The following is a 26849-nucleotide window of genomic DNA, read 5'->3' as shown; positions in this document are numbered from 1 at the left end:
AAGAATCTGAATGGAAAGGCCATGCTGGGTTTCCCCTCTCAGTCCATTACTATTAGAGCATACCCTTTTGTCTGATCACATTTCTACACTGCTGTCTATTCTTTATAGAACCTAAGCATAAGAATAGACAGTTTTCCCTGGATTGTTGGGTCTTACTTCTGAGGATGTAAATTTTAATTAAATTAACTTGTTTTATTTTTCTCTTTTCAACCTGTCTTTTGCTATAGGAATGTCCACTGCAACTCTTATGATGGATGAAAAGAGGTATTACACCTTTCTGCCCCTGCAAAGGACTGCTTTTATTTAGAGCAGTTTTAGGTTCACAGCAAAACTGAGAGAAAGGTACAAAGAAATCTCATATACTCCTCACCCTGCATGTTCATAGCCTCCCCCATTATCAACATCCTCCACAGAGTGGTACATTTGTTACAGCCAATGAACCTACATTGACACATCATTATCACCCGAAGTCTACAGTTTGTATTAGGGTTCACTCTTGGTGTACATTCTGTGGGTTTGTACAAATATATAATGACATATATCCACCATTATACCATCACACAGAGTGGTTTATTGCTCTAAAAGTTACCCGTGCTCCACATTTTATGCTTCTATATTCACTCTTTCATGGCAGTTTAGCCTTTTATGTTTGTAAATCCACCTACATCTCATGCTCTAATCATGGAATAAAATCCTGTTCCATATGGACTATGTACCAAAACAAGTGTTAGCATTCAAACCAGTTTCTAGATTCTTCTTTCATTCCATATTGGAGGCAGCACATACTGCCACTACAATTAGGGCTGGGACAGCCCCTCTAATCCTGTATGTGGACTGAGTTCTACAGAGCTAAACTCTGCTGCAAGTTCAGTTACCATTTACTGCTCAATTTGTACTTGGCTTTCCAAGATCCATAAAACCACTTCATGTCCCCATTGTGGCCCAATAGAGCAAAATGCCTGTAATGTCCAGCTCAGCCCAAATTATAATACTTCCCTTCCCTTTACACAAAGTCAATAGCTCTCTCAAAGACCTTTTCAAGACTTTCTATGTGAAAACTTCCTTAACTGTGTACAACCCTTGTAGATTTCCTGTTCATCTGATCTCCTATAAAATCTGCATTTAGTTCCACATGTTTGTTATTTATGCTAACACTTCCCTCGATTTATTTGGAAAGCAGGGGCTCACTTGTTCATTCATTCATTCATTCAGTAATCCAACTTTAATAAAGTATAAAAGTCATTGTCTTATATGATATGGATACAATAGATAAATAAATTTCTATTCCAAATCCTGATGAACCTACAATTTATATCAGAGTGCAAAGCGGGAACAAAGTACACTTGTTGCTTGGATAACTACTTGATAACTAGGGGAAGGAGGAAGCTCTTTAACTGTTTATAATTATGTTGTAAATAAAAGACCCTGCGTGGTAAAGAGGTAGTGTTTAAAACGGTATTTTCAAAAAAGGACTAATTAAACTTTAGGGTTATGCCAGGAATAAAGATCAGCCAAGTTTGGGAGGCAGGACTTAGAATAAAAGAGAAACGGAGAATGACAGTATAAAAATGAATGACTTTATTGCATAAAAATGAAGTTCACAGAGGAGAAAGGAAAAGGTAATATGAAGACTGAAAATAATATTGTGAAAAGGAGAGCTTTTATTGATGCATACATATAGAAAACCATGAAAATATTCAATTCCACTCACTTTGTGAGTAGCAGTTAGGTGGCATAAGATTAAACAAAGATTATCTTTAATGTAATGGATTAGGGCTGACTAGAAGTTGTAAAGACCAGAGAGAGAGAGAAAGAGAGAGAGAGAGAGAGAGAGAATGCACTAAAGAGAAATTAATGCAACCAATATCGATAAGCCAAAGTTCTTTTAAAGCAAAACAAATGTATATACAAAGGATTTCCTAAGGACTTTTTGATATACTCCCCTATTTTTCTAGTCCCCTTATTTTAAAGCACATAAGGGAGTAGTCCACCCAGAAACGGGGATTCCTTGGAATTTTTACCTTTTTGTAGATCAGTCCATTTACAGCTGTCTTAACTTTTGCTGAGGTGAGCATGTTAAAACGTTGATATTGCTGAAGAATCAGAGTTTGCAAAAAGACTACAACAAAAAGTGCCACTGCATAGCCATAGCCATTCCAGCCAATATCTGAGCTGTGTTCACAGAAAATGATAATTTGCCTGCATGTCATAAAAATTGAGAAAAGGGCAGAAATGTTAAACATCTGAAGTGTTAAATGCTTATGAGAGTTTAGTATTGTCGAAATGTTATACACACACACACACACACACACACACTCCTACCTGTTCTTTTTCTCTACTTGCTTAATTTGATATTTGTCCCCGCCCCCTCTTTTTTTTTTTTTTTTTTTTTTTTTTTTTTTTTTTTTTTTTTAGTAAAATCAGGAATCCCTTCCACTGGCTTGTGAGTACGAGGTTATTTTCTGGTTTTCACATGGCGGGCCCATCAAATAATTAACTTTTCTGGTATAACTTCATCAGAAAAGTCGAGACGTAGATACATTTAAAACTTTATTTTTTCTCAAAATTATGTGTTTTATCAAATACAGGGAAACAGGACAACCAGAACATAAGTAGGGGATCTTTTAGTATGGCACACAGGTGCTGCTTTTTTTTTTTTTAAGCTTGATTTATATCTCATGTTTTATTGTCACTTTTATTCATAACCAATTTCTTTTTTCTCTACTTTTCCTTATTTCCTCTTAAGTTTGTGACAGCATGATCAGTATGATTAGGGCCAATGCTAGGGTGCAGAAAAACAGTGGGGATGGTTCTAATTACAAGTATCTTGGCTGATAGTCCCTCAACTATAAACATTGTCTAAAACTCAGAGTGCTTGATGTACACTGGTAATAATATTTTAAGCATGATTTCACCCTTTTTAAACTGAATCAATGTGACTGAAAATAATGTTATCTTTAAAAGACTATATAGCACATGCAATATGGTGAAAACAATTTGGGCGTATACTGTGACATACTACAAGTTAACATGTCATTTATTTTGCAGGCTTACTGTTTTGGGTTTTATTTAGTAGTCCCTTCTATTTCACATGTAAAGGTACAGTATTAGAGGTTTGATAAATGGACCTTTTTCACTGTAAACTCTGGAGATGCAAAAATGTTCTATATCATTATAATGAGCCATTTTGAGTGAATCCGTAGGTTAATAGAAATAAATGAAACCATATGCAATTAGGTTTGACTATATCTACCCTTTTCTCAAAAAATATTATATTTAAAAGCTCATTCTTTATAAAAGTTTAATTTTTTTTTTTTTTTTTTGAGACAGGGTTTCACGCCTGTTGCCCAGGCTGGAGTGGAGTGATGGGCTCTTGGCTCACTATAACCTCTGCCTCCCAGGCTCAAGAAATCCTCTTGCATCAGACTCCTGAGTAACTGGGATTATAGATGTGCACCACCATGCCCAGCTAATTTTTGTATTTTTAGTAGAGGCGGGGTTTCGCCATGTTGCCTAGGCTAGTCTTGAACTCCTGACCTCAAGTGATCCACTCACCTTGGGCTCCCAAAATGCTGGGATTACAGGTGTGAGCCACCACACCCAGCCAAAAGTTTAAATTTTTAAGTGGTAAGTAAAGCGTAAATTTCTAGGCTTTGATCTATTTGTTGACAATTTGAACAGCTACTGTGTGAAAAATTAAAAGTAACTTGTCTTGTTCAAATTGCTTTATTAACCAAGTACTTAAAATACGAACTTTATTAAAATCAGACTTTAGAATAAAATATATACAAGTGTCTCTAATAGTAAAACCTCTAGGTATCAACAATTATTTGGAGCATTATATATTCTTAATGAAACTATTAAATTATCCAACACCCCACATATACATAATAACAGCAGAAAGTTCTGTATTTCTTAATTGATGTCATCCATTGGGACACCTGCTTTTTATGAAAGCAATTTGCTAAATGTCTTCTTGTTCTAGGAATTACATTTCCTGAAAGAGTAGCACTATTCTTATTGGGCATATATCTACTAATTATACTTTTTCCTTTTGCATAAAGACAAAACAACTAAATGACTAAAATCAGGCACTGTAATGGTTCTATACACATTAATTGAGAAATATTAAAAACAATCTGTGCCCAAGGCATGATAAAGACCATAAAACAATATTCATAATATTAGATATGAATACTTGTTTTTTGTTTGATATTAAAGTAAAATCCATAAACGGAGGAAGAGAGCCAACACAACAATCAACAAGAAATGTATGTAGTAAATAATGAAAGTATAGTTTTACTAATACATTAATAAAAATATTCCTTTTATATGTTTTATTTTACACATATGAGTCATAATAATATGACAGTGTGCTCTCATCCTTAAAGATAGTCCTTTCCAGCAACTTTTTCATATAAAAAGAATATATATATTTTGAGACTGCATATGTACATATATACATTTTGAGACTGCATATGTACATATATACAAATATGTATACAAATATGTATATATGTACATATATACATATGCAGTCTCAAAATATACATATTCTATATGTATATGTGTGTGTGTATATATATATGAGACTACACATGTATATATGTAGTCTCAAAATTAGCTTATAAAATTAGTTCTTCCATGGCCAAATTATGATCATACAAGCTCTGCAATTCTTTCTGATCACTCAGTTGTTACTTATTGTGAAAATTTTAAGGTTTTTCAGCTGCCGCAGAATAAGGGCACTTTTGGAAAATTGTAACTGGGTTCAGTCCCATTTGTTCTGTATTTTTTTCAGGGAATTTATTTCGGTTCTATGTGCCAGACTTCGTGCTAAGAGCTAAGGACACAATGATTGAATAATACAGGATAGTTTGCCTCTTTCATCACCTAGGCAGGGAGAAAGGTGTGACTCATTGCAATGCAATATTAAAATTCTTGTTTTGCAGGTTTGATCAAACCAGTGTGATGCAAAAGTATCTCACAAAGTAAAAGAGACTGTTCTCTACCCCACAGACATTCTTTGGTAATTCAGGTACAACTTTTAGGGAACATAGACACACTGAATTGCTATGACCTACTGCTGTTTCAGGAAAGACCACGGCCATGGTGAGATTCTCTCACAAGTTTCTTGAGCAGTAGTCATTGGCAAAGGGGAATCAGAGTATGACTGAAAATCCCTTGCTACTCCTCTCGTTGATAAATTGAACCTCTTTTCTCTAATTCCCTTCCCTTTGAATGTGGGCTGATTTAGGGAATCTCTTGGCCAAAACCATGTGGCAGAAGTGACCTTCTGAGATTTCCAAGCCTATGTCGTGGAAAGACTTGTCTGAGCCTCTTGTAATACTCATTCTGAGAAAATCCAGCTGCCATGTAGGAAATTTAACTACTCTAAGACCTTTGTTCTCAAGCTAACCATTCAGAGAGGCTGTAGAAACAGAGAGAAGGAGAGAGATGGCAAGGGTGGGGTGGGGAGAGAGAGAGAGAGGACAGAGGAGAGAGAGAGATCTGACCATTTCCAGCCATCTTAGTGCAGGCCTCAGGTGTGTGAGTCAAGGAGCCATTTTGGGCATTCCAGCACCAGCACACAGGAAGAAGAACCAGGTTAACTCAGCCTACAGTTAGAACCAAAGCACCAGCCATGTGTCTCCATTTGAGCTGCTTCCGCTGTCTCCAGTTGTTCTAGACACTCAGCCAAGGTCGCAATCATGGTGGAGCAGAGAAAAGCAGTCTCTGCCTGAAGTTTTGACCACCAAAATCACAAACACAATAAAATTGTTGTTTAATGCCACCAAATTGTGATGTGATTAGTTTTGCAGCATTGGATAACCAGAATAGGGCAGGAGAGGAAGATGCTGGCCAATTTCTCTGATAGAAAGATTTCTGGTCACACATAAAATAGTGCTATGGTGACTCCTGGGTTATGCTGAGGTGAGGGGCAGAGGCAAGGGGAGGGAGAGATTTGTCATTTTGTGGGGAGGGGGCAGTTAATCCAGGAAACATTTGGCTTATGCTTCTACAGACAAGGGAGCCAACAAAGAATTTGGGGTGAAAAATGTCAGGAACTGTTTTCTGACAGCAATATACACCTTGCTTGGATTCCCTGGTTCCATTCTCTCTTGTTTTTATTTTTATGTGTTTGCACTGGCCACTGCTTCTCAATATCCTTTGATAAATTTTCTCATCTTCACCAACTCTACGCAATGGAGTAGCTGATAGTTTTTTTTTTTTAATTTTGTTTTTTGAAGACATCTTTACTTTTCTTCACATATGTGAAGGTGATTTCATCCAGAACAATGACTTGACATACCCAATCCAATTTAGAACAATTCCAGTTTGTCACTCCAGCCTATATCTTTCCTAATACCAGGTGTATATAGACAATTGCTTACTCAATCGTTTTTTGTTTTTTGTTTTTTTTTTTTTTTTTTTAGATGGAGTCTTGCTCTGTTGCCAGGCTGGAGTGCAGTGGCACGATCTTGACTCACTGCAACCTCCGCCTCCCAGGTTCAAGCAATTCTCCTGCCTCAGCCTCCCAAGTAGCTGGGACTACAGGCACACGCCACCATGCCGAGCTAATGTTTTGTATTTTTAGTAGAGACAGGGTTTCACCATGTTGGCCATGATGGTCTCAATCTCTTGACCTCGTGATCCACCTGCCTTGGCCTCCCAAAGTGCTGGGATTACAGACGTGAGCCACCACACCCGGCCTACTCAACCTTTTAATCTAGACGGCCCCGTGTCAGGGAACCCCATGACGACTCCCCAGCTCAATTATTTATTTTAATAACTTACAGGACTCGGCATATAGTTATCCTCATGGCTATATTTATTATGGTGAAAGGATACAAAACAAAATCAGCAAAAAAGAAAAGCTATACGGGGTGAAGTCTGGGAGGAAACAGGCACAAGCTCCAAAAGTCCTTTCCCTGTAGAGTCACACAGAGCATGCTTAATTCTCTCAGCAACTAGTTGTGGCAATACATGTGAAATGTTGTCTACAAGGCAAGCTTGTTAGAAATTCAGCATCCAGGGTTTTTATTGGAGGCTGGTCAAGTGGGCACCCTTTTCTTAACACACACCAAAATTCCAGACTCCCAGAAGGAAAACAGATATTCACCATGAACCATATTGGTTGTATAAACAACTTAGAGATATTGAACCATTCTTATCAGTTAGGGTAGTGGGTACCCTCCTGAAATGTAAGTTCCAGTTGCCAGCCAAAGACCACTCCTGTAAGCAGGCTTTCCAAAGTCCATAGGCAGGCCTGCTATGTTAATTCTTTCTTGCACAATAGCTAATAGATCTTTCAAGGTTAACAAGTCCAGAAGCAAACTCCATTCCCTTCTCTAGTCTTTCTTTCATTTTCTGTATCTCAGGATATGCTGACTCATTTACCTGATGATTTAAACAAAAATTTTGAAGGCATCCTTAACTTCTCCCTTCCTCTTTCAACCTACATTCAGTCCACCAGTATATTCTGTTAACTCTACCTTTAAAACACAACCAGAGTCTGACCACTTCTTATCACCTTATTGCTACTACCTAGTTGAAGCCACCATTGACTTTTGCTTGGATTATCGCAAACAAACTTCTAACTGGTGTTTCTTCTTCCACTCTGGCACTTCTTGATTTTATTCTCCACATAGCAGCCAGAGTCATTCCTATAAGACTTAAGTCTAATCAGATCATTGTTTTTTCCCTCAAAATCTTCCAAATGCTTCCCTGCTAATGTGGACTAAAAGCCAATATTCCCATCATATTTCATAAGGTCCTTCAAAATCTTTTCATCTCTGCACCTTTCTGACCTCAGTCTTATCTTTCCAGCTCTCTGCTCCAACCTCATTTTGCCTCCTTGTAGGCCCTCAGAGATAGCAAGCATGAGGTTCTTCATGACTTTTGCCCTTCCTGTTACCTTTAATCACAATAGATATTTTCTTGGCTTCCTTCCTAACTTCCTTCAGAACTTTGACCAAATGTCACCTTATCACCAATGTCTTTCATAATTACCTTACATAAAACGGTAATTTCTAACTCCTCAGACTGGCATTCCCTTACCCTACTTTGCTTTGTTCCTAAGCACTGATGATATCATTTATGTTTATTCATTTGTTTGACTTTCATCTCTCCCCTCTGAGTGTCATCAGAGCAGGTTTTTTGTTTTGATTTTTGTTCTGTCCCCACAGTCGACCTAGAATAGTTTTGGCATGCATAAGTGCTCAATAAATATTGAACGAATATATTCCTGAATGTCATATGGGATGTAGGTAATACAGGATTAATGATATTTTCATGAATTAAATGGTTATTAAAAACTCTAACAACACGGAAATTTTTCAATACTAAAAATATAATCACCAGTTAATAAAATATATGTTTCTTTGTGTTTCCTTCATATGACAGCTAGGTGTAAGTCAAGGTTTCCTTGAAAAAGGTGGCACAGTCAAAAGATCAATTTCATTGTCTGCCTGTAAACCATTGCAGATAGATGTTATAGAAATGCTTCAAGTCATTTTCCTATGTCTATATCTAGATATAGAGATGCACAGAAATATACATATATTAGGTAATAATAATATATGTTCATATATGTTATACATAGTAATTGTGTGTGTTTGAGTGTGTGTATGTGTGTGTAATTGCCATGGCTGTTAAAGCTCAACTCTCAAAAGGCCACAACTAAGTACCGTAGTGAAAATATGTATCATTTCCTTTTCTAAGCATACATTCAAGCGAGACTGCCTAGATTTCAGTTACGACTCTGGCACTTTCTAGCTGTGGGGGCTTGGACAAATTACTCCACCCTTTCTGTCTGTTTCTGCCATTGTAATAATGAATGTAATAATACTTTCTACGTTGCAGGAGTGTAGTAAAGATTAAATGAGGTTGCCAATGTGATGGTTAATTTTACATGTCAACTTGACTGGTGAAGAGATGGTAAAACATTATTTCTGTTTAATAACATTTAAATAATGTTTTACCACCTACCAGATGTCTGGGTGTGTCTGTGAGGCTGTTTCTGGAAGAGATTAGCATTTGAATCAGTAGACTGAGTAAAGATGATCCCAGGGCATAGTGCCTCATCCAATTTGTTGAGGGCCTGGATAGAACAAGAAGGTAAAGAGAGAGTGAATTTCCGCTCTTTCCTGGAGCTGAAATATCCACCTTCTCATGCCCTTGGACGTCAGAACTCAAGATTATCTGGCCTTTGGACTCAGACTGCATTACGCCACTGTCATTCCTGAGTCTCTGGCTTGCAAATGGAAGACTGTGGGGCTTCTTGGCCTCCATAATTGCAAGAGCCAATTCCCATAATAAATCCGCTCTTATTTGGGTTTATATATCCTATTGGTTCTATTTCTCTGGTGAACCCTTGCTTAATAAAATTAATATAAGATTTTAGAGCAGTGCTTAGTACAGGATTGACTTTATTAGATATTGACTATATTATCCTAATTCCCATTTATATTGTAGATAAACCTAATAGCATGTCCACATCCTAATAATATTTGCAATAAGAACCTTCTCTACTATTTTGTATTAGAACTTTTATATTAGAATACTGATTTATCATTTATCTGTGAGGAGGGAAAAAAAACCCACCAGACTTTAACTTACCTCATTATGAGTGGGCTAGTGAAGGACAAAATATCAGCAAACACTTTGAATAAGGCAACTTGAATCAGGATGGATTTAAAGGTGTTCCACAATGCATAGAGTAGAGATGGTTTCTTGTTATGTGTCTCTTTATAACAAGATGCCTACATAATTAAAGAAAATAGAAACAATGAGAAAATTGGACACAACTAATATTAATAAAATGAAATATAACTAAACTAATTATACAATTAACAATGTGCTCTAAAGACAATAAGGTAATAAGAAAGGAATAAATCAGTTAAACTTGAAATTATGACCCATATCATTGAGATGGTAGGTGGCGTTACTTATATCAGATGGCATAAAAGGGCAAGTGCAATAGTTGCATTTTATTATTTTTGTGAGTTTTGAAACTATTTAATTAATATAAATACAGTTTTTATCTCCAAATTATATTTTCTTTTGGAGAAGTCTGAAAATAATATATATGCATATGATGCTAGAGGTGGAGTGTCTGCCCCTGCTCCCATAAACTTTAATTTTGGCCACCATATAATTTGCTTTGACCAATAGACATGATGCTCTGAGATACAGAAGCTATCTTTGTCACCACTGGTAAGGAGCCAAAGATATATACATGCATATCAACACATTTGCTCCTGAACATTAAAGAGAAGGATTGTTGAGTAGTTTGAAGGCAGAAATGGGCTGCAATAGCAACAAATTATGCTTATAAAAATAGATTGTCATTTCACACGTTTTACGAATTTCGATATTAATTATAGTATCTCATACTTGAAAAAAGCTTTATCTAGTTTTCAGGCAGTAATTACTTCAGGATTTTATAGAACTTTGTAATTAATTACCTTTACTTTTTGCCTCTCTTGATTCCTTAAAACTTCCTTTCTCCATTGTTTTTCAAAGATGGGACACACAGTGTAGGAGGAATCACTTTCCCTCAGTTCAAAAAGATCCTCTCTTTCCAAAGGTCTCTTATAGCCTAAAGTAATTACTCTAAAGATGAAAAAGTAAGGTAAACAAGACAGCAAAACAAATAATCTAGTTAAAAATAAATTGTCATACATTTATTTCTTTCTTTGATTTTTACATTATTTTATTGATTAAAATACAATGATTAGATTATGTGTTTAAACAAATCATACAGTTTTATCCTGGAGGTCAATAACGTGCAATAATCATTTATAGTTTTTATAAATGTTGTTTAGACATCCAATTATTCAGTGAAATACTGACTTCATTTATTCATCTTATATTTGGGAAATGTACCATTCAGCTCATTAAAATTTAAATAGCAAACTTTCCCAGTAGAATATTACCCTTACCATTCAAATACCCAAATTGGCTTTTAGGCTTGTATTGGAGGGAAAACGAATCCAACCTCTGCATTTGCAATTTTCTTCTGTTCTACTAGGACTTTCTGTACAATTTGCCACTTGACTTTATAGATTATACAACTGGATGTGGAGTACTTGTCCCTATCCCATAAGCTCTGGCCTTGGCCTTATGACCAACAGAATATGAGCCAATGTGAGAGTGCAATTTCTGAGTTGATGCCTTAAGAAGCAAGGCAAGTCTCCACCAGCCTCTTAGTTTTTCCACCCTCCTCCATTCAATGAGCTTATCCCAGGTGACGCTGCAAATAATTATGCAAGAACAATGGGTCTAAACTGGGAGGCAAACAAGATGCATAGTGTAGTTTTACCACAGAAGTTACTGTGGGAGAGAATGAATTGTACTTACCCACGGCTCTGCTCTGCTCTACCATCTTTCTGCTAACAGGGATCTGATATTTCTTCAGTTGAAAATCCCTTGAACTCATGGTAAGGTCTTATTTTAGCCACAGAGTTATGAATTATAACTGATCTAAATCAGTCCTGGTACTCTCATTACCCTCTGCTTGGGATTAATAATATAACTCAGTTATGGCTAACAATACCTAAGCAAATATCTGCTAGGAAGAACTTTCTTTTTCAAAAGAAAGCACAGAACTTCAAAAGGAGAAAACATTTTGCCTCCCTTCTCCTTCCCTTTTGTCCTTTGAAGCCATGATGCTTTGAGATATAAAAGCCATCTTTGCCACTATGGATAAAAAAGCCAAATAATAAGGATGGGAAGCAGAAAGACAGAAAAAGCCTGAGCCATTTTTTTTTTTTCCCCCCACAGACTCTTTCTCTGTTGCTCAGGCTGCAGTGCAGTGGAGCAATCTCTGCTCGCTGCAACCTCTGCCTCCTGGGTTCAAGCAATTCTCATGCGTTAGCCTTCCGAGTAGCTGAGATTACAGGCACACACCACCATTCCTGGCTAGTTTTTCTACTTTTAGTAGAGACAGGGTTTTGCCCTGTTGGGCAGGCTGGTCTTGAACTCCTGGCCTCAAGTAATCAGCCTGCCTTGGCCTCCCAAAGTGCTGGGATTACAGGTGTGAGCCACTGTGACCAACCTAGCCTGGGCCTTTCATAACATTTCTGAGATAGTTCAACAACCTATTTCCAGTAACACCCTCTTCCCAATAACATAAGAAAATAAATACCTGTTTGTTTAAACTATTATTATCTGGCTATTCTGTTACTTGAAGCCAAACGTACTCTGAAGTGATTTAAATCAGATACAGTTTGTGACTTTGGTGACATGACTTGTTCAATAAGAAATTAACCCATATTTAAATCCAGGCCTTCTGACTGGCCTAAGTTCTGTCCATATAAAGTATATTAGCCGAAGAGGCGGTAACAATGCCTTAAACTACTCCAAATTGGGACTGCGTTCATTGACCCTGTTACTAAATAATCTCAATTGATTGACTCTGGGATGAATTTAAACCCTATGGTAACAAGAGATTCCACTAGATTTTATTTTACTTTTAGTATAATACATAATACCTTACCACAATTCATATCTAACAAAAAGGTTTAAATGTAATAAGAAGGGACTTTCCGTAATCATGTTTCTGTTGGCTCAAATATGCTGGACATTTTCCTGCAGTGCACTTTTAAAAACATATTAAGCAATAAACTACTTTCGTGTCATATAAAGTTCTATTTCATTCCATAAAATAAATATTCATTTTCAAAATAAGACTGCATTGACTTTTAGAAAAGCATTTTTAATAACATTTACTGCCTCAGCATTTTGAGTTAGAACTGTGCAAAACTCAGCGGTTTCAGTTCAGGGAAAAGTGACCTCCTGCTTTCATGCTGAGTCCCCAAATAATGCAGCATCTAAAAGTGACACTTAAGCTGACTTGATTGTGACTCTCATGGCTTAGTGGTTTAACTACCTTGACTTTTTTCCCAAATGTGTGTTCCCCTCCACTATCTTTTGCTCTCTTCTAACAGACTCTGATCACATGGCTGGCCTTACCTTCCCACACAAGAGTTTGGAAAAAGAATAAGCAAGGAAGTGTTAAGGAAGTGGTATTTATTTAAATCAAATGTTGAGGCAGCTGTTTGGGAAACAATGAGGACCAAGAGTTGGCCCTCTCAGTAAGTGAAATGTGTAACACGTACTAGGTCCCATCAACCTGTGGGCTTTATTCCTAAAATGATAACACAGTTTACATGTGTATCTCATATTTTTAGAATGATGTTTCTTTTCAAAGGACATTCACATCAATGAATTTGATTCTCACAACTCCCCAAAGCTGGCAGAACAGGATTAATTTCTCATTTTTACAGGCAGTTAAACATTAAGAACTTCAGAGACTGGTGATGATGTTTTATACGTAAAATAAACCAGGACTAACTTAGCAAAAAGCAGACAGTGAAATGTATTACTTCTGATATGGTTTGGCTTTGTTCCCACCCAAATCTCATCTTGAATGGCAGTTCACATAATCCCCGCATGTCATGGGAGGGACCTGGCAGGAGGTAACTGAATCATAGGGGTGGTTACCCCATGGTGCCGTTCTCATGATAGTGAGTGAGTTTGCACGAGATCTGATGGTCTTATAAGGGGCTTTTCTCTCTTTGTTTGGCACTTCTTCCTGCTGCCAAGTGGAGAAGGACGTGTTTGCTTCTCCTTCTGCCATGATTATAAGTTTCCTGAGACCTCCCCAGCCCTGTGGAACTGTCAGCCAATTAAACCTCTTTCCCTTATAAATTACCCAGTCTCGGATATCTCTTCATAGCAGCGTGAGAACTGACTAATACAATTTCCACTCTTAAATTTTATTATCTTAGAGAGAATTTTGACTATATTTAGAATTAACAAGTATGCATAAATATCTCAACCAACTCATGTGAAGAGAATAGAAAAACAGTGGCATTCTGTTAGGAAGATGAGCTGAAATATAACTTTTATAGATGAGTAATATTTGAATACTTAGAAAGTACAAATATATAGTAGCATTATCAATTTTATTACTATTAATAACCTTTTAAAACATTTCTGGAGGGAGGCCAAGGTGGGTGGATCATGAGGTCAGGAGATCGAGACCATCCTTGCTAACATGGTGAAACCCCGTCTCTACTAAAAATACGAAAAAAATTAGCCGGGCGTGGTGGCGGGCACCTGTAGTCCCAGCTACTCAGGAGGCTGAGGCAGGAGAATGGCGTGAACCCGGGAGGAGGAGCTTGCAGTGAGCCGAGATCGCGCCACTGCACTCCAGCCTGGGTGACTGAGCAAGACTCCGTCTCAAAAAAACAAACAAACAAACAATCAAAAACCATTTCTGGAAAGAGGTATTATGTTATGGGAAAAGGAAAGAAATCAATCTGGCCAAAAATTATAGGTTGGAAGAAAGTTGTTTAATGTACAAATTTTTTTAATATGTGAGAAAAAGGACATATTGAATAGTGTATCTAGTTAAAATAATGACACGATTGTGACCTATGAAAACTCTTACTAGATTTTTCCATGTATCTCTCTGGCCATGATTATTATACACTGGTGACAGATTATATTTGCTAATAAAGGCTTGGTAATTATTTGATCATCAGAATGATCTAGATAGCTATTGTCTTAGGAATTAAGGCTCATAAGTATATAATTTATTAATTATTGTGTCATCTTAGCACATTTTAATTGAGTTATTCATACAATTATTGATGCTTGAATTTGTTCTAGAAAATAATTTGACACTATTCTGTAACTCCAAAAATAGATCAGAGAATACAATTAATCTTTGTCTTCAAAGGGACATTCTCTTAAACAATAGTTAGGTTTCAAATATAATTGTTTGATCACCACATAAGAAATCAAATTAGATTCATGCCAATGACAGTTCTGGATAACAACATCCTATGAAAATATATTGTATCTAATTCTGATACAAATATTCAATTTAAACAGAAATATATTCAAATTAAACAGAAAATAAATGTGATATTCACAGTTAGAGCTTGATGGTTTGTTTGATTGACTTAAGATATGGATTGATTTAAGATATGATTTAAGATATAGATTTCAAAATACTAGGTTGTCATGTTTAAACAAAAATATATTCAAATTAAACAGAAAATAAATGTGATATTCACAGAGCTTGATGGTTTGTTTGATTGACTTAAGATATGGATTGACTTAAGATATGACTTAAGATATGGATTTCAAAATACTAGGTTGTCATATATGAAGATTTGCTATGTCTTATTTTGCTTATTAAATTTAATTTCAGCGTCTTACTTTAGGAATGCTAAAATAATGTTTGCAATATTTAATATATATGCATATAGTCTTTATAGTTTGATAATCAAACTTTAAAACTACATTTATTTAAAATTAATTTTATTTGCATTACTTAAATTCTGTGATACCTATGGCCTTAAAATGAGATTGGAATTTTTTATTTTTATTTTTATTTTTTTATTTTTTTTGAGATGGATTCTCGCTCTGTCCCCCCGGGAGGAGTGCAGTGGCGCGATCTCGGCTCACTGCCAGCTCCGTCTCCCGGGTACACGCCATTCTCCTGCCTCAGCCTCCCGAGTAGCTGGGACTACAGGCGCCTGCCACCACACAGGGCTCATTTTTTGTATATTTTTTAGTAGAGACAGGGTTTCACCGTGTTAGCCAGGATGGTCTCCATCTCCTGACCTCAGGATCCGCCCGCCTCGGCCTCCCAAAGTGCTGGGATTACAGCTGTGAGCTGGAATTTTTTAAAGCTGGGGTAGGTGTCACTCTTCCTCTCAACTCCTCCATAAACAAAATTCGGGTTTGGAAAACATTTCTATACATATACAAATTTGAAGCATTAAAATCATTAACTGTAAATAGCTCACATTTACATTTCTAGCTATGCTTTCTCTTTTCTAGTGTGCTGCTTAATGTTACTTAGTTTTGCCATCCTCTTTAAGAGATTCTTAGATTTGTGTAACTTTGAAATTTGATCACAATTTAACCCCTTCTGCCCAAGTATTTGCTCACAAGTATATACATTTTCTACTTCAACTGCTTTAAAAAACTCCCCAATGATCTTCATGTTGACAAATATAATGGAGAATATTTAGTTATTATTTTAATTTACCCCTTTTCAGTATTTGGCCCTATTGACCACTTAATTTTTCTCCTTTCTTGACAGTTTCTCTTTTCTTACCTGTCACTCATACTATTTCATCAGATACTTCTCTTATAATATATTCTGAACACCTTTACTTAGCTTTTTTTGTAGGCTCCTCTTTCTCTTGCCATTTAAATACTAAGGATTACCAATGTTCCATTTGTTCAGCCTACTCAATGGGTTCTTCCTTTTGGCAATCTCATTCATGCGCATGGTTTCAACTACTGTCCTCTAGTCAGTGACTCCCAAATCCATATCTATAGTCAAAGGTTTATTCTAAGCCTGGAAGCCACATATCCAAACTCCTGTTCATGTGACGCTTCATAAGTGTGGGGAAAAGAAAGAGAGATCAGATTGTTACTGTGTCTGTGTAGAAAGAAGTACACATAAGAGACTCCATTTTGTTCTGTACTAAGAAAAATTCTTCTGCCTTGAGATGCTGTTAATCTGTAACCCTACCCCCAACCCTGTGCTCCCTGAAACATGTGCTGTGTCAACTCAGGGTTAAATGGATTAAGGGCTGTGCAGGGTATGCTTTGTTAAACAAATGCTTGAAGGCAGCATGCTTGTTAAGAGTCATCACCACTCCCTAATCTCAAGTACCCAGAGACACAAAATACTGTGGAAGGCCACAGGGACCTCTGCCTAGGAAAGCCAGGTATTGTCCAAGGTTTCTCCCCAAGTGATAGTCTGAAATATGGCCTCGTGGGAAGGGAAAGACCTGACCGTCCCCCAGCCCGACACCAGTAAAGGGTCTGTGCTGAGGAGGATTAGTAAAAGAGGAAGGAATGCCTCTTTGCAGTTGAGATAAGAGGAAGACTTCTGTCTCCTGCTCGTCCCCGGGCAACGGAATGACTCGGTGTAAAGCCGATTGTATATTCCATCTACTGAGATAGGGGAAAACTGCCTTAGGGCTGGAGGTGGGACATGCTGGCAGCAATACTGCTCCTTAAGGCATTGAGATGTTTATGTATATGCACATCAAAAGCACAGCAGTTTTTTCTTTACCTTGTTTATGATGCAGAGACATTTGTTCATGTGTTTACCTTCTGACCTTCTCTCCACTATTATCATATTATCCTGCCACGTCCCCCTCTGTGGGAAACGCCCGATAATGATCAATAAATACTAAGGGAACTCAGAGGCCAGTGCCTGCGTGGATCCTTGGTATGCTGAACGCCGGTCCCCTGGGCCCCTTTTTCTTTCTCTATACTTTGTCTCTGTGTCTCTTTCTTTTCAAAGTCTCTCGTTCCACATAACGAGAAACACCCACAAGTGTGGAGGGGTAACCCACCCCTTCAATAACTATCTCAAAAATTAAAAATTTCTCAATCTGAACCCACAGTTTTTCACCACATTTGAACTTCACAGCCAGTTCTTTCTCACCTTTTATTATGTGGTTTTCACATAGTATTTGCTCGATTTGGGATACCACGTTACTCACTCCTACACATCTTTAAACGTTAAGTGAAAACATTGGTATCTGTGAAATAGTCCCTAATTGTGCAAACTTGATTAGATGATATTACTGAAAATTTGTGTTTGTCAGTTATGCTTATGTTGCCTTTTCACCTTTTTGTAATGGTGGTATACTTTTTAATCTTTTTAATTCTACTATGAATTCCTAGAAGACAGAAACTAAGTCATTTATCTCCGCATTTTTAAAGACTAGCTGAGTTTGGGGTATCTAGAACCCAATCATTTTTTAAAAGATTAATCCACTCTTGGGAACATATCTGTAGATAAAACTGAGCAATTTTGTTTCTGTGAACTGTAGAGCAAGGGGCATAAAGCTAGAAACACAACTTTAACTTCATATTATTATGGACTTTCTGTTATGGGGGAAAAAGAAATACATTTCTAAAGAAAGCTTCTGTATTTATAAAATAAGAAAACATCAACTCTTCCCATCCAATACCATTTAATTTCTGTGTTAAAAATCAGAGTTCACAATGGTATCTCCTGAAGAAATTCTGAGCCCTCATTATGTTATGGGTGAATTATTCTATGAGAAAAACCATAATATATGTCTTATAAAATGCTCAGGGCTGTGTGTGTGTGTGTGTTTTAATAGTAGCACGTATTAGTATAAAAGAGAGCATTACTAATAAAAAGTAGATTGACATAGCAAAAATAAAGCATGAAACATGAACTCATCAGAAATTGGTTTAAAACGCATACTTACTCCTACGTGGGTATCAACGGACAGGTGCTTTCCTTTCCTGAGCCTAAATTTTTCTCATGCAAATGCCTTTCTCATAGCACTTGGGGGAGAATTAAATGAAATAATAAACACAAAGTGGACAGCATATACTTGATGCTAAAAAAGCAGTTCATTTTTCTGTTCTTCCCTAGTGCTAATGAGACGAAAACCCGATAAAGAGACACACATATTGGAGGAATATTAGTACTGTTATCTGTGGAACTATTTAGTATGTTTTCACCTGTGATTTCTGTGTAATAAGTAATATGAGACAACTTTGTACAACTATTCACATTGAGATTAAAGGAAATTCAGGTGTCATTTCCCTTGGGATCTTTTTCAGTGTGGTATGCCACAAATATATTAGTAAAATTCCTACCTGCTAAACCAGGAATATGTCACTTTACTGAAAAATGAGGCACCTTTCTCTGGACTGCATTTCTGAAAAGAAAAAATAGAGAGAGTAGTGTATAAAGTAAATGTTTTAAATTTACATTTGAAATATTTTTTGTCAGGGGGTAAATCTGAAATGATTTATTCTACTAACAGTTACAAATATGTTGCTATCATAATTCTTAAGAAATATAGTTAAGTGAAGATATTCTTGTATGGTGGTTGGACTAGAGGAATTTCAAGATTTCTCTCAACATTATGATGGTGCATGTAGCAGTAACTCATGTTGGAAAGGAAAATTGTATGTACATGTACGTATACATACATAGAGAGAGAGATTTTAGAACTGTAAATTTACAATTATATGTATTTGTATACAATATATACATATAAATATACGTACATATACATATATATGTGTACATATATATGTACACATACAGAGGGACTGTCCTTTGAACTTAGCCCATATTGTCTATTTACATTAACACAATTATATGACAGTATAAGTGAATAATTTATACACATATGTATTATATATGTATATGTATATATAAGATAAATGTAAAGCATTTAAATGCTAAAGATAGTTTTCTGTTTCTGAAAAATAGAAAAGAGAATATCATAGTTATTTGGTGTACTTCTGTGTGTGTTTACATATTTTAAAAATTATATACACAATTACATATTTGTCACAATTACATGCTATTTTGGGGTGGGTTATAACATTTCCATAAAGTTTTCCCATTTACTGTGTTGGTTTAACCAAGAGAAAAGAGGTTTAAAAATAGAGGACTCAAAAATCACCATTTTATGTTTTTATAGTCAGCATCAATCTCTTTGCATTTTAAAAAGTAAGACTGGTCACCAAGTTAATTTTGATTTTTAGAAACTGTCCAACATTTAAGAAATTTCCTAGTGATCTTCTCTAACTCAGTTCTGATTCCATAATCAGTGTTTATCAGTTTAAAAAATTCTGAAGCTAGAAGGAATGACTAAATCCAAATTTCATCGTATACAACAAAATGCCCAAAGTAGAGATGAGAAAATATATTTGACGCCAAATCTGTTCTCTGTGTTACAACAAATTATATAATATAAATCATGTAAGATATACACAATTTACCAAAATGGCATTTATCATTATAAGATTGTTGCAAAAACTAATATAATGATAAATATAAAATACTTATCACACCATTAGCCCAAAACAATGACTCAAATATATGAACAATAAAATTGTCATCACTATTGTTACCAACATATTATTTAAAAAATAAGTACACAAATTATTGGAAAAAAATATTCTAAAAATTCTCTAATTAACCTGGAGGACATATTTTATGTCATAAGCTCAAATTTCACGGGGAGTTGCTAATGTGACAATTTGCTACCAATGAAAGGATCTGATTCATAGCCGAAACACATACATTTCTGTGGAAAACTGTAAATGGCTACCAATTCTTTGCAGCTCTTCCCATCAAGAGGTGGAATCTATTTCCCACCCTTTGTATCTGGGCTGGCATTGTGTCTTGTTTTGGTCATAGAAATACAACAGGAGTGATGTTGAAAGAGCTCCAATTCTAAGCCTCAAAAAGCCTTAATGCTTTGGTTCCTGCTGTGCTTAGAACACTGAGTGCACCATGTGACTGAGCTGGAGCTAGGCTGCTGAAGGATGACAGATCACATGGAGGAGAACTGGTCTATTACCAGGCCAATAGCTTGAAAACTGCTAGATATAGGAATAACGTGGTTCTAGATTATCTGACTACCAGCCCATCTGTCAGCTGATTCTACAATCATTGTAGAATTACTGTCATTGTATTCAGTTCTCGCAACAATCCTATGCATAAAAGAGTGCAGGAGTTATCCGCCAAACTGACCCAAACCAGGATACAATCCAACTGACCCAGAGAATAATGAACTAAATAACATGGTTGTTGTTTTAGGCACCTAAGCCTTGCAAAGCTACTGCAGATGGCTACTTTAGCAGACTAAGAACTCAGTATTTGGTTTAACATTCCCTCTAGGACCATTTTTTCATGTGAAAGCATCTTATATGATGCCCTTTATATTTTCTGGTACATAGCCTCCTTAGATGTGAACCAGGTATCTTATGCTGAATCACAGTAAAGTCCAACCATACTTTACTTCCCAGAAGGAATAGCAGCCAGGTTTACAAAAAAAAAAAAAAAAAAAAAAAGTCTGATGAAGGGAATTAATCCTTACCAAGCACCAAGAATGTGCAAATGACTTTTCAATACATTCATAATTATTGAATTCATATTATGGATCTCATTGAGTTGATTATATATTGCACATAGTAATTTCTATGTAGAAAAATAGAACATGACAATTCTGAGTATCTTTGAATGTTCTAATTTACTCCCATCTTCTCCATTAAATATTTATCATCTTTCTAACTCATTTGTTCTCAATCTGACAGCAATTCTGGTCTGCAGACCTAATTGACCCCAAGTGAGTTTCTCATTTCATGTGTCCCCATGTCCACTACAGACCTTGTTTAAGCTGTTTTATTACCTATTGTATTTATTTACTATTGAGCTTATAGTAGGCATTCCAAAAACATACCTTGACATTGCTGACTTAAGAGCAATTTTCACTAGAATGGAGGTCCTGTTACTTCTGGTTTATGGCAGAAAAACAAGAAGTATTTAGACCACTGGATCATAGCACAGCCAGGGTTCTGAGGTGTGCTGTTTTCAAACTTCCTTGGGTTTAATGTTGAGATGTGGCCTCTTGGCAATATGGTTTGAGTGACAGATTGCTATGTTTACTGATATCCCATAATGCCTAATTTCAGAAGCTTCCTATGTGGATGTTATAGGGGGATTTTGGGAATAGTGGAGGAAGTTACTGGAAAATGAAAGTAGATGCTCATGGAGAAGAGAAAACTTCTGGAAATTAAAAAAAAAAAAACTTACTTTTTTTTTTTTTGACATGGAGTCTTGCTCTGTCACCCAGGCTGGAGTGCAGTGGTGCAATCTTGGCTTACTGCATCCTCTGCCTCCCAGGTTCACGCGACTCTCCTGCCTCAGCCTGCCAAGTAGCTGGAATTACAGGCGTCTGCCACCAGGCTCTGCTAATTTTTGTATTTGTAGTGGAGACGGGGTTTCATCATGTTGGCCAAGCTGGTCTCGTACTCCTGACCTCAGGTGATCCACCCCTCTTGGACTGTCAAACTGCTAGGATTACTGGTGTGAGCCATGGCGCCCAGACAGATAAAACTTACATTTTTTTAATGACTTAAAAGATGCTAAATTCTGTACTAAGTATATTATTTCACTAAATGTAAAATACCTTTATGGTGGAATAATTTCTGTCACCCCTATTTTATAGAAAGGGAAACTAACACCCAGAGTTTAAGAAACTCACCCAAGATCTTGCAACAAAGTATTGGAAACAAGATCTAAACCACTTAGTTTATTCTATACTCCAGTTCTAAACTCACCCTCTCAACTCTGTACCCATGCAACACTGTTTTTCACTACTTAGACCTTTGCTACTGCCCACATCCTTCTGCCTCCCTTCTCCTGGCTTTTGTGCTTCAATCCTATTCAGGTTTCAGTGCCTTTTGTAATTTCTGTCCTCTCACTCCAGTCCAAGGCTCTGAAACAGGTTCTGTATTACCAGAGCAACCTTAACATACTCCTCAGGGAGGACTTAAGGGTTCCTTCAGGTTGGCACTCACTGAATTTACCCTCATATTACCCAACTCTCTCATTATTTCCTGAAAGGTGCTTCTCTCTTACTAGATTTAGTGCCACTGGAAGACAGAAACTATAGTTGGTTTATCTCTGTATCGCTAGATTCTGGAGAAATCTCCAGCTTCTCAAGGCCCAGGGCCAGCTCATAATAAACATGCTTCGGATGACTGACTGAATGAATAGATGGATGCTAATCACTACCAACAAAAAATATTTAGGAGCATCTATTCACAGATCACCATGTTAGCCATAAAAATTCAATTAAAAAGGTATGTTCTTAGCTTATAGTTACATAGAGATTTTCACCTGAGATCTGTTGTGTTAAAAATATGAAGTCAATATGTAAGTAAACAGAGGTTTTTTATACATTTTGAAGCCATCAATTTTTTTTTGAGATAGTGTCTCACTGTGTTGCCCAGGCTTCAGTGAAGTGGAGCGAACATGGCTCACTGCAGCCTCAATCTCCCGAGCTCAAGTAATCCTTCTACCTCAGCCCCTCCAAGTAGCTGGGACTGCATGAGCGTGCCTCCATGCCTGGCCTCCCAGAGTGCTGGGATTACAGGCATGAGCCACTGTGCCTGGCTACCATCAACTTTTTAAAAAAATTGGTGTCATAGAAATAACAAATAGAGAATGAAATTAAAATGAGTATTTTCAACCTTGTTTAAGTGGATTCCTGATCTATGAAGGCTATCAAAGTTGAATAATAATCAAGGAAACAAAGGGTGTTTGAATACTAAAGGAAGAGTTGACTAGAATTTGGGGTGACAAAATTGAGTTTTATAATTTTTCAACTACAAGTTTATAATTTACTGCCTTTCATCACCTTGGCTGTTACACTAATGATATTAAACCAGTTTGTGCAATTGAGCCTGCCATCTCTACGATACAGTAAAAAGAGGCATGCTATAGTGATGGAGCTTTTTCACATTTTCAAGGAACTTATTCAGCCCTTCTATCTTATAGACTTTTATAAAAGTACTTTACATATAACTTAATTTTAAATAAATTTATAGTTTGATTTTGTATGTGATCAGAATAGATGTCACATATATTTGACACTCAGAGTTACTAAAAAAGCCAGGATTAGAACAAGTCCCCTGAATCGGAATTATATATTTTTTCTTTGTTAGGACAACAGGGCTGTTTCTAAGCCCATGTCTTGTATAGTGATGATAAGTGAAACAAATGGAACTTTTGTTAGGGGAATTGTTGCTAATACACAACAACTGTAGGGCTGCTTTCTCTGACTACCGCCTTAGCACGTGACTCCCATTGTAGAAGCATGAGTTACAGTGCGTCAGAGGAGAGCACAATTAAGCGTCTGAAGTTTCTGCATTTGCCGCAGACCTGGGTCCCAAAATCCACACTGAGTGTTATTAATCCCCAATGCTCTGCGGTTTTAATGGGATCACTCACTGGTTGTAGAATTCCGCTCCAACCTGTGTTCCTTCAGCGATGACAGGCCCACCCACGCTTTCTGCTTATGAGGGAGTTACTTATCTCTTCAAACAAAGATGCCTCTTCCTCTCCTCCAGCCCTACCAAGACTGAGCTCCTCTGGTTCAAGTTGCACCCGCCCTGATGTCTGCTCTCTGCTCTCAGGATTGAGTGTGTACGCGCGTCTGTCTGTCCCGTGTGTGATGGCTACTGAAACAAGGGCTCGTCAGTCCACATTCAGGGTTCGAGGACTCACCTCTCCCCACTTCCACTCCTGCACCCACAGTAGTCCCCACGACCCGCCTCTCGTCTCCCCTAAGGACCAGAGAACTTTACCTGTGCATCAAGGCCCCCGTGGACCCGCTGATAGGAGCCGCCCCAGTTCCGCGGACTGGAGAGCATGGTCCGCGGGGCGCCCGGCCGCTGGCTGAGAGCCTGGCTGCGGCTGTCACTTTCCTTGGCCGCGGACTGTCAGTTCATCGCCAGCACGGTGGGAGGACACGCACTCCGCCCCGGCAGAGTCAGCTGTCACTTTAGTCCCTGCCTTCCAGACCTAGCCAGTGCGCCTGGGGCGGGGTGCTGGTGGAGTGGGGTTGGGCCCAGAGGAGCGAAGGTGTGGAGGGAGACGGGGAGGGACGGTTCTATGGAGTCAGCTGCTCTCTGCCTGGCGGGGAGTTTGCACTTGACTCAGTAGTTTTCCCCTTTCCATTTCCTATTAGAAACCTGTGTCTCTTTTATGACAGAAGCACAAAGCTAGTTTCTCGCTGGGATGATATTTATACGTTTGTAAACAATGTTACAGCTGTCTCTTAAAAAAAATCAAGAACAAGTGTCAGTAGAATTGTAAGGAGCAAATTTCTTGCAATGGCCTTAACTTTAAAAACAAATGAAACGCTCCCCGTGGTATTAGAAAACCTTAACAGTATACTGCATCTCATCTACATTTTACTCTTCAAAGTAACTACGAAGCAAGTAAATAAATGAAAAACTTCATGGTAACTAGGATGAACAAAGAATTAAAGGTGACACATGATGTACAAAGGGGAACATAAAAATTAAAGAATTGCATTCTGATTTTTAGTAAATATTAAGAAACTGTGAGCGTGTATATAGAAGTAAAGACTATGCAACAAGTTACTTTGAGGCAGATACTTGACACATGATGTACGTCATTGGTTTGATGAAGCATTTTGTTTTATTTGACACCTGAAGCAACAAAAAAGGGAGAAATATTAGAAATTCCTAAATGCAAGGATAAAGATAAGGGCATGTAGTATATTACAAGGATGGGTATTATACTTTAGGACAAGAACAGTCCGTATATTTCCTGGGATTTATTTAACTGCTAGATGGAGAGAATGAAGGATTTAGGACAGGAGAAGTCCTGCTTTCTGGAGGAACGGGCATAAATCCTACCTGGGGAAGTCTGGGCTGGCCATAGAATGGGTGAAACTGAGGAACCAGACAACTTTCACATAAGAATTCGACCAGATGACACCTTATGGAACTGAAGTCCTGGGAAATGTTTAGAACACTATTCATTTGTCTTCCTCTCTTAATACCATGCTTGTTTGGCCCTATGCAAGGAGGAAGTTGTAGGTTTAACTTTAAAAATCAACATGTCTGTGAAGAATTAAGGGTGCAGCTCAGGACTTAGAAACTTTGTCTCATTTCCACAAATGTGTGCACCAATTTGGGAACACCTCACTCTCACTCAGCAGACACAGCCTGAAGAGCCCTCCTCCTATCTGCACTTTCAAACTACTCACTCTGTGGATTCTCCACGGAAAATACGAGGTCTTCTAGTAGAATGGGCCTTGCTTTTTCAGATAGAGTTATGAGGAAAGAAACAACTTTGAACCTGTGCAGGGAGGAGGAAGCCAGGAAGAAAAAGAAGCCTAAAAACAATGCAGGCACCAAACCCAGCATTTGTCTTTGACCTCTAGGAATCAATCCCCTCAGGTAATGCTGGTGCTAGAAACTGGGAGTAGAACGATTTCTACAGTTACTCAGCTCGGTAGAGATACCTGGCTCCTTGATTGGTGGAAGGGAGGAATGCCCCCCAAAATTGTGTAGAAGCTGGGCAGGGTAATAGATGTGTGTGGGAACTATAGTAAAGAAGTCCCTACCTAAGGAGATTGGGGAAAAAATTCTCTGGGAATCCCCCAAAATGTAATAAAAATTACATTTTAATGTCAAGTTTCTCTATTTTATAGGAGGTGCAAGATAAGACTGTGCAGATGAGCAGGAAGACATGAAGGTTTGTAAGAAAAAAACTGAGTTTTCAATGCCTAGTTAAGGAAAACTGGGTGAAATACTCAGATTTGCCTAGGAAATAGAAAAGTACAAAATAAGAGGATCGGATATTCACAAAACCTTACAACAAAGCTAGAATTCTGACTCGCTGATTTATTGTGCTAGCTCAACTATGAAAGAAATACTTTTGTTTTCCAGGAAAAAGAAAATCATGAGATGGTGGAATAAAAGGATATCTAGATTTAGTAATGGGTGGGGCATATTCTGTGCCACAATAGTCAATGTTTCGGCTTCTTGGAAAGATTCATTCTGTTGATGCTGTATAAGTTTTGCAGATATGGCACGTCATCCTTTCTGGCTGGTGGAAGAGAACTTCATAAACAGACTGCTGAGGCTGATGAGTAAGGTTGAAAGAAAGAGCTGACTGTTTTCCACAGTTAGTTGGGCATATACCTGTCACTATGGAAGAGAGGGGAGAATCTCTTTCTTCAAGACAATTGTAGGTTATGTTTTTATGAGGGGTGGGAGATTGGGTAGATGTTATTTTCATTGTTCTTGCTAATTTTGGTATAAAAATTAAATTAACAATATTATTCAGTTCACTGCATATTATCAGTATCATTTTGTGAAGGGCCTTTCTATTTTATTTATATTTTTCATCTGCTTATTTTCTAGTCCATTTATTTTCCCCAACAGAAATCATCTGGAGCAACTAGTAAGTA

The 26849-nt window shown here is 37.3% G+C and overlaps 1 protein-coding gene across 5 annotated transcripts in view; it reads right to left on the bottom strand.

Moving 5' to 3' along the window:
* Positions 1 to 24420, bottom strand: part of LOC100455252 (multidrug resistance-associated protein 1-like) — a 93952-nt gene extending 69532 nt beyond the window's left edge. For 3 of the 5 annotated variants that reach the window (XM_054542832.2, XM_054542834.2, XM_002830560.5), the window contains exons 1-5: positions 24208 to 24419; positions 18691 to 18752; positions 10470 to 10617; positions 9622 to 9764; positions 2022 to 2199 (exon numbers count right to left, since the gene is read on the bottom strand). In XM_054542832.2, coding sequence (XP_054398807.2) covers positions 2022 to 2199; positions 9622 to 9764; positions 10470 to 10617; positions 18691 to 18752; positions 24208 to 24273 — 597 coding nt within the window. In that variant the 5' untranslated portion in view covers positions 24274 to 24419. Of the gene's footprint in view, positions 1 to 2021; positions 2200 to 9621; positions 9765 to 10469; positions 10618 to 18690; positions 18753 to 24207 lie in introns of those variants that run through there. The other 2 variants (XM_054542833.2, XM_054542836.2) reach the window with 2 other exon arrangements.
* Between the last annotated feature and the right edge of the window lie 2429 nt (positions 24421 to 26849).

This window comes from Pongo abelii, chromosome 22 (genome assembly GCF_028885655.2).
Source record: "Pongo abelii isolate AG06213 chromosome 22, NHGRI_mPonAbe1-v2.0_pri, whole genome shotgun sequence".
Classification (NCBI taxonomy): Eukaryota; Metazoa; Chordata; class Mammalia; order Primates; family Hominidae; genus Pongo; species Pongo abelii.
Note: the sequence above shows the minus strand (reverse complement) of the source record. Positions and strands in the feature narration are given on the sequence as shown.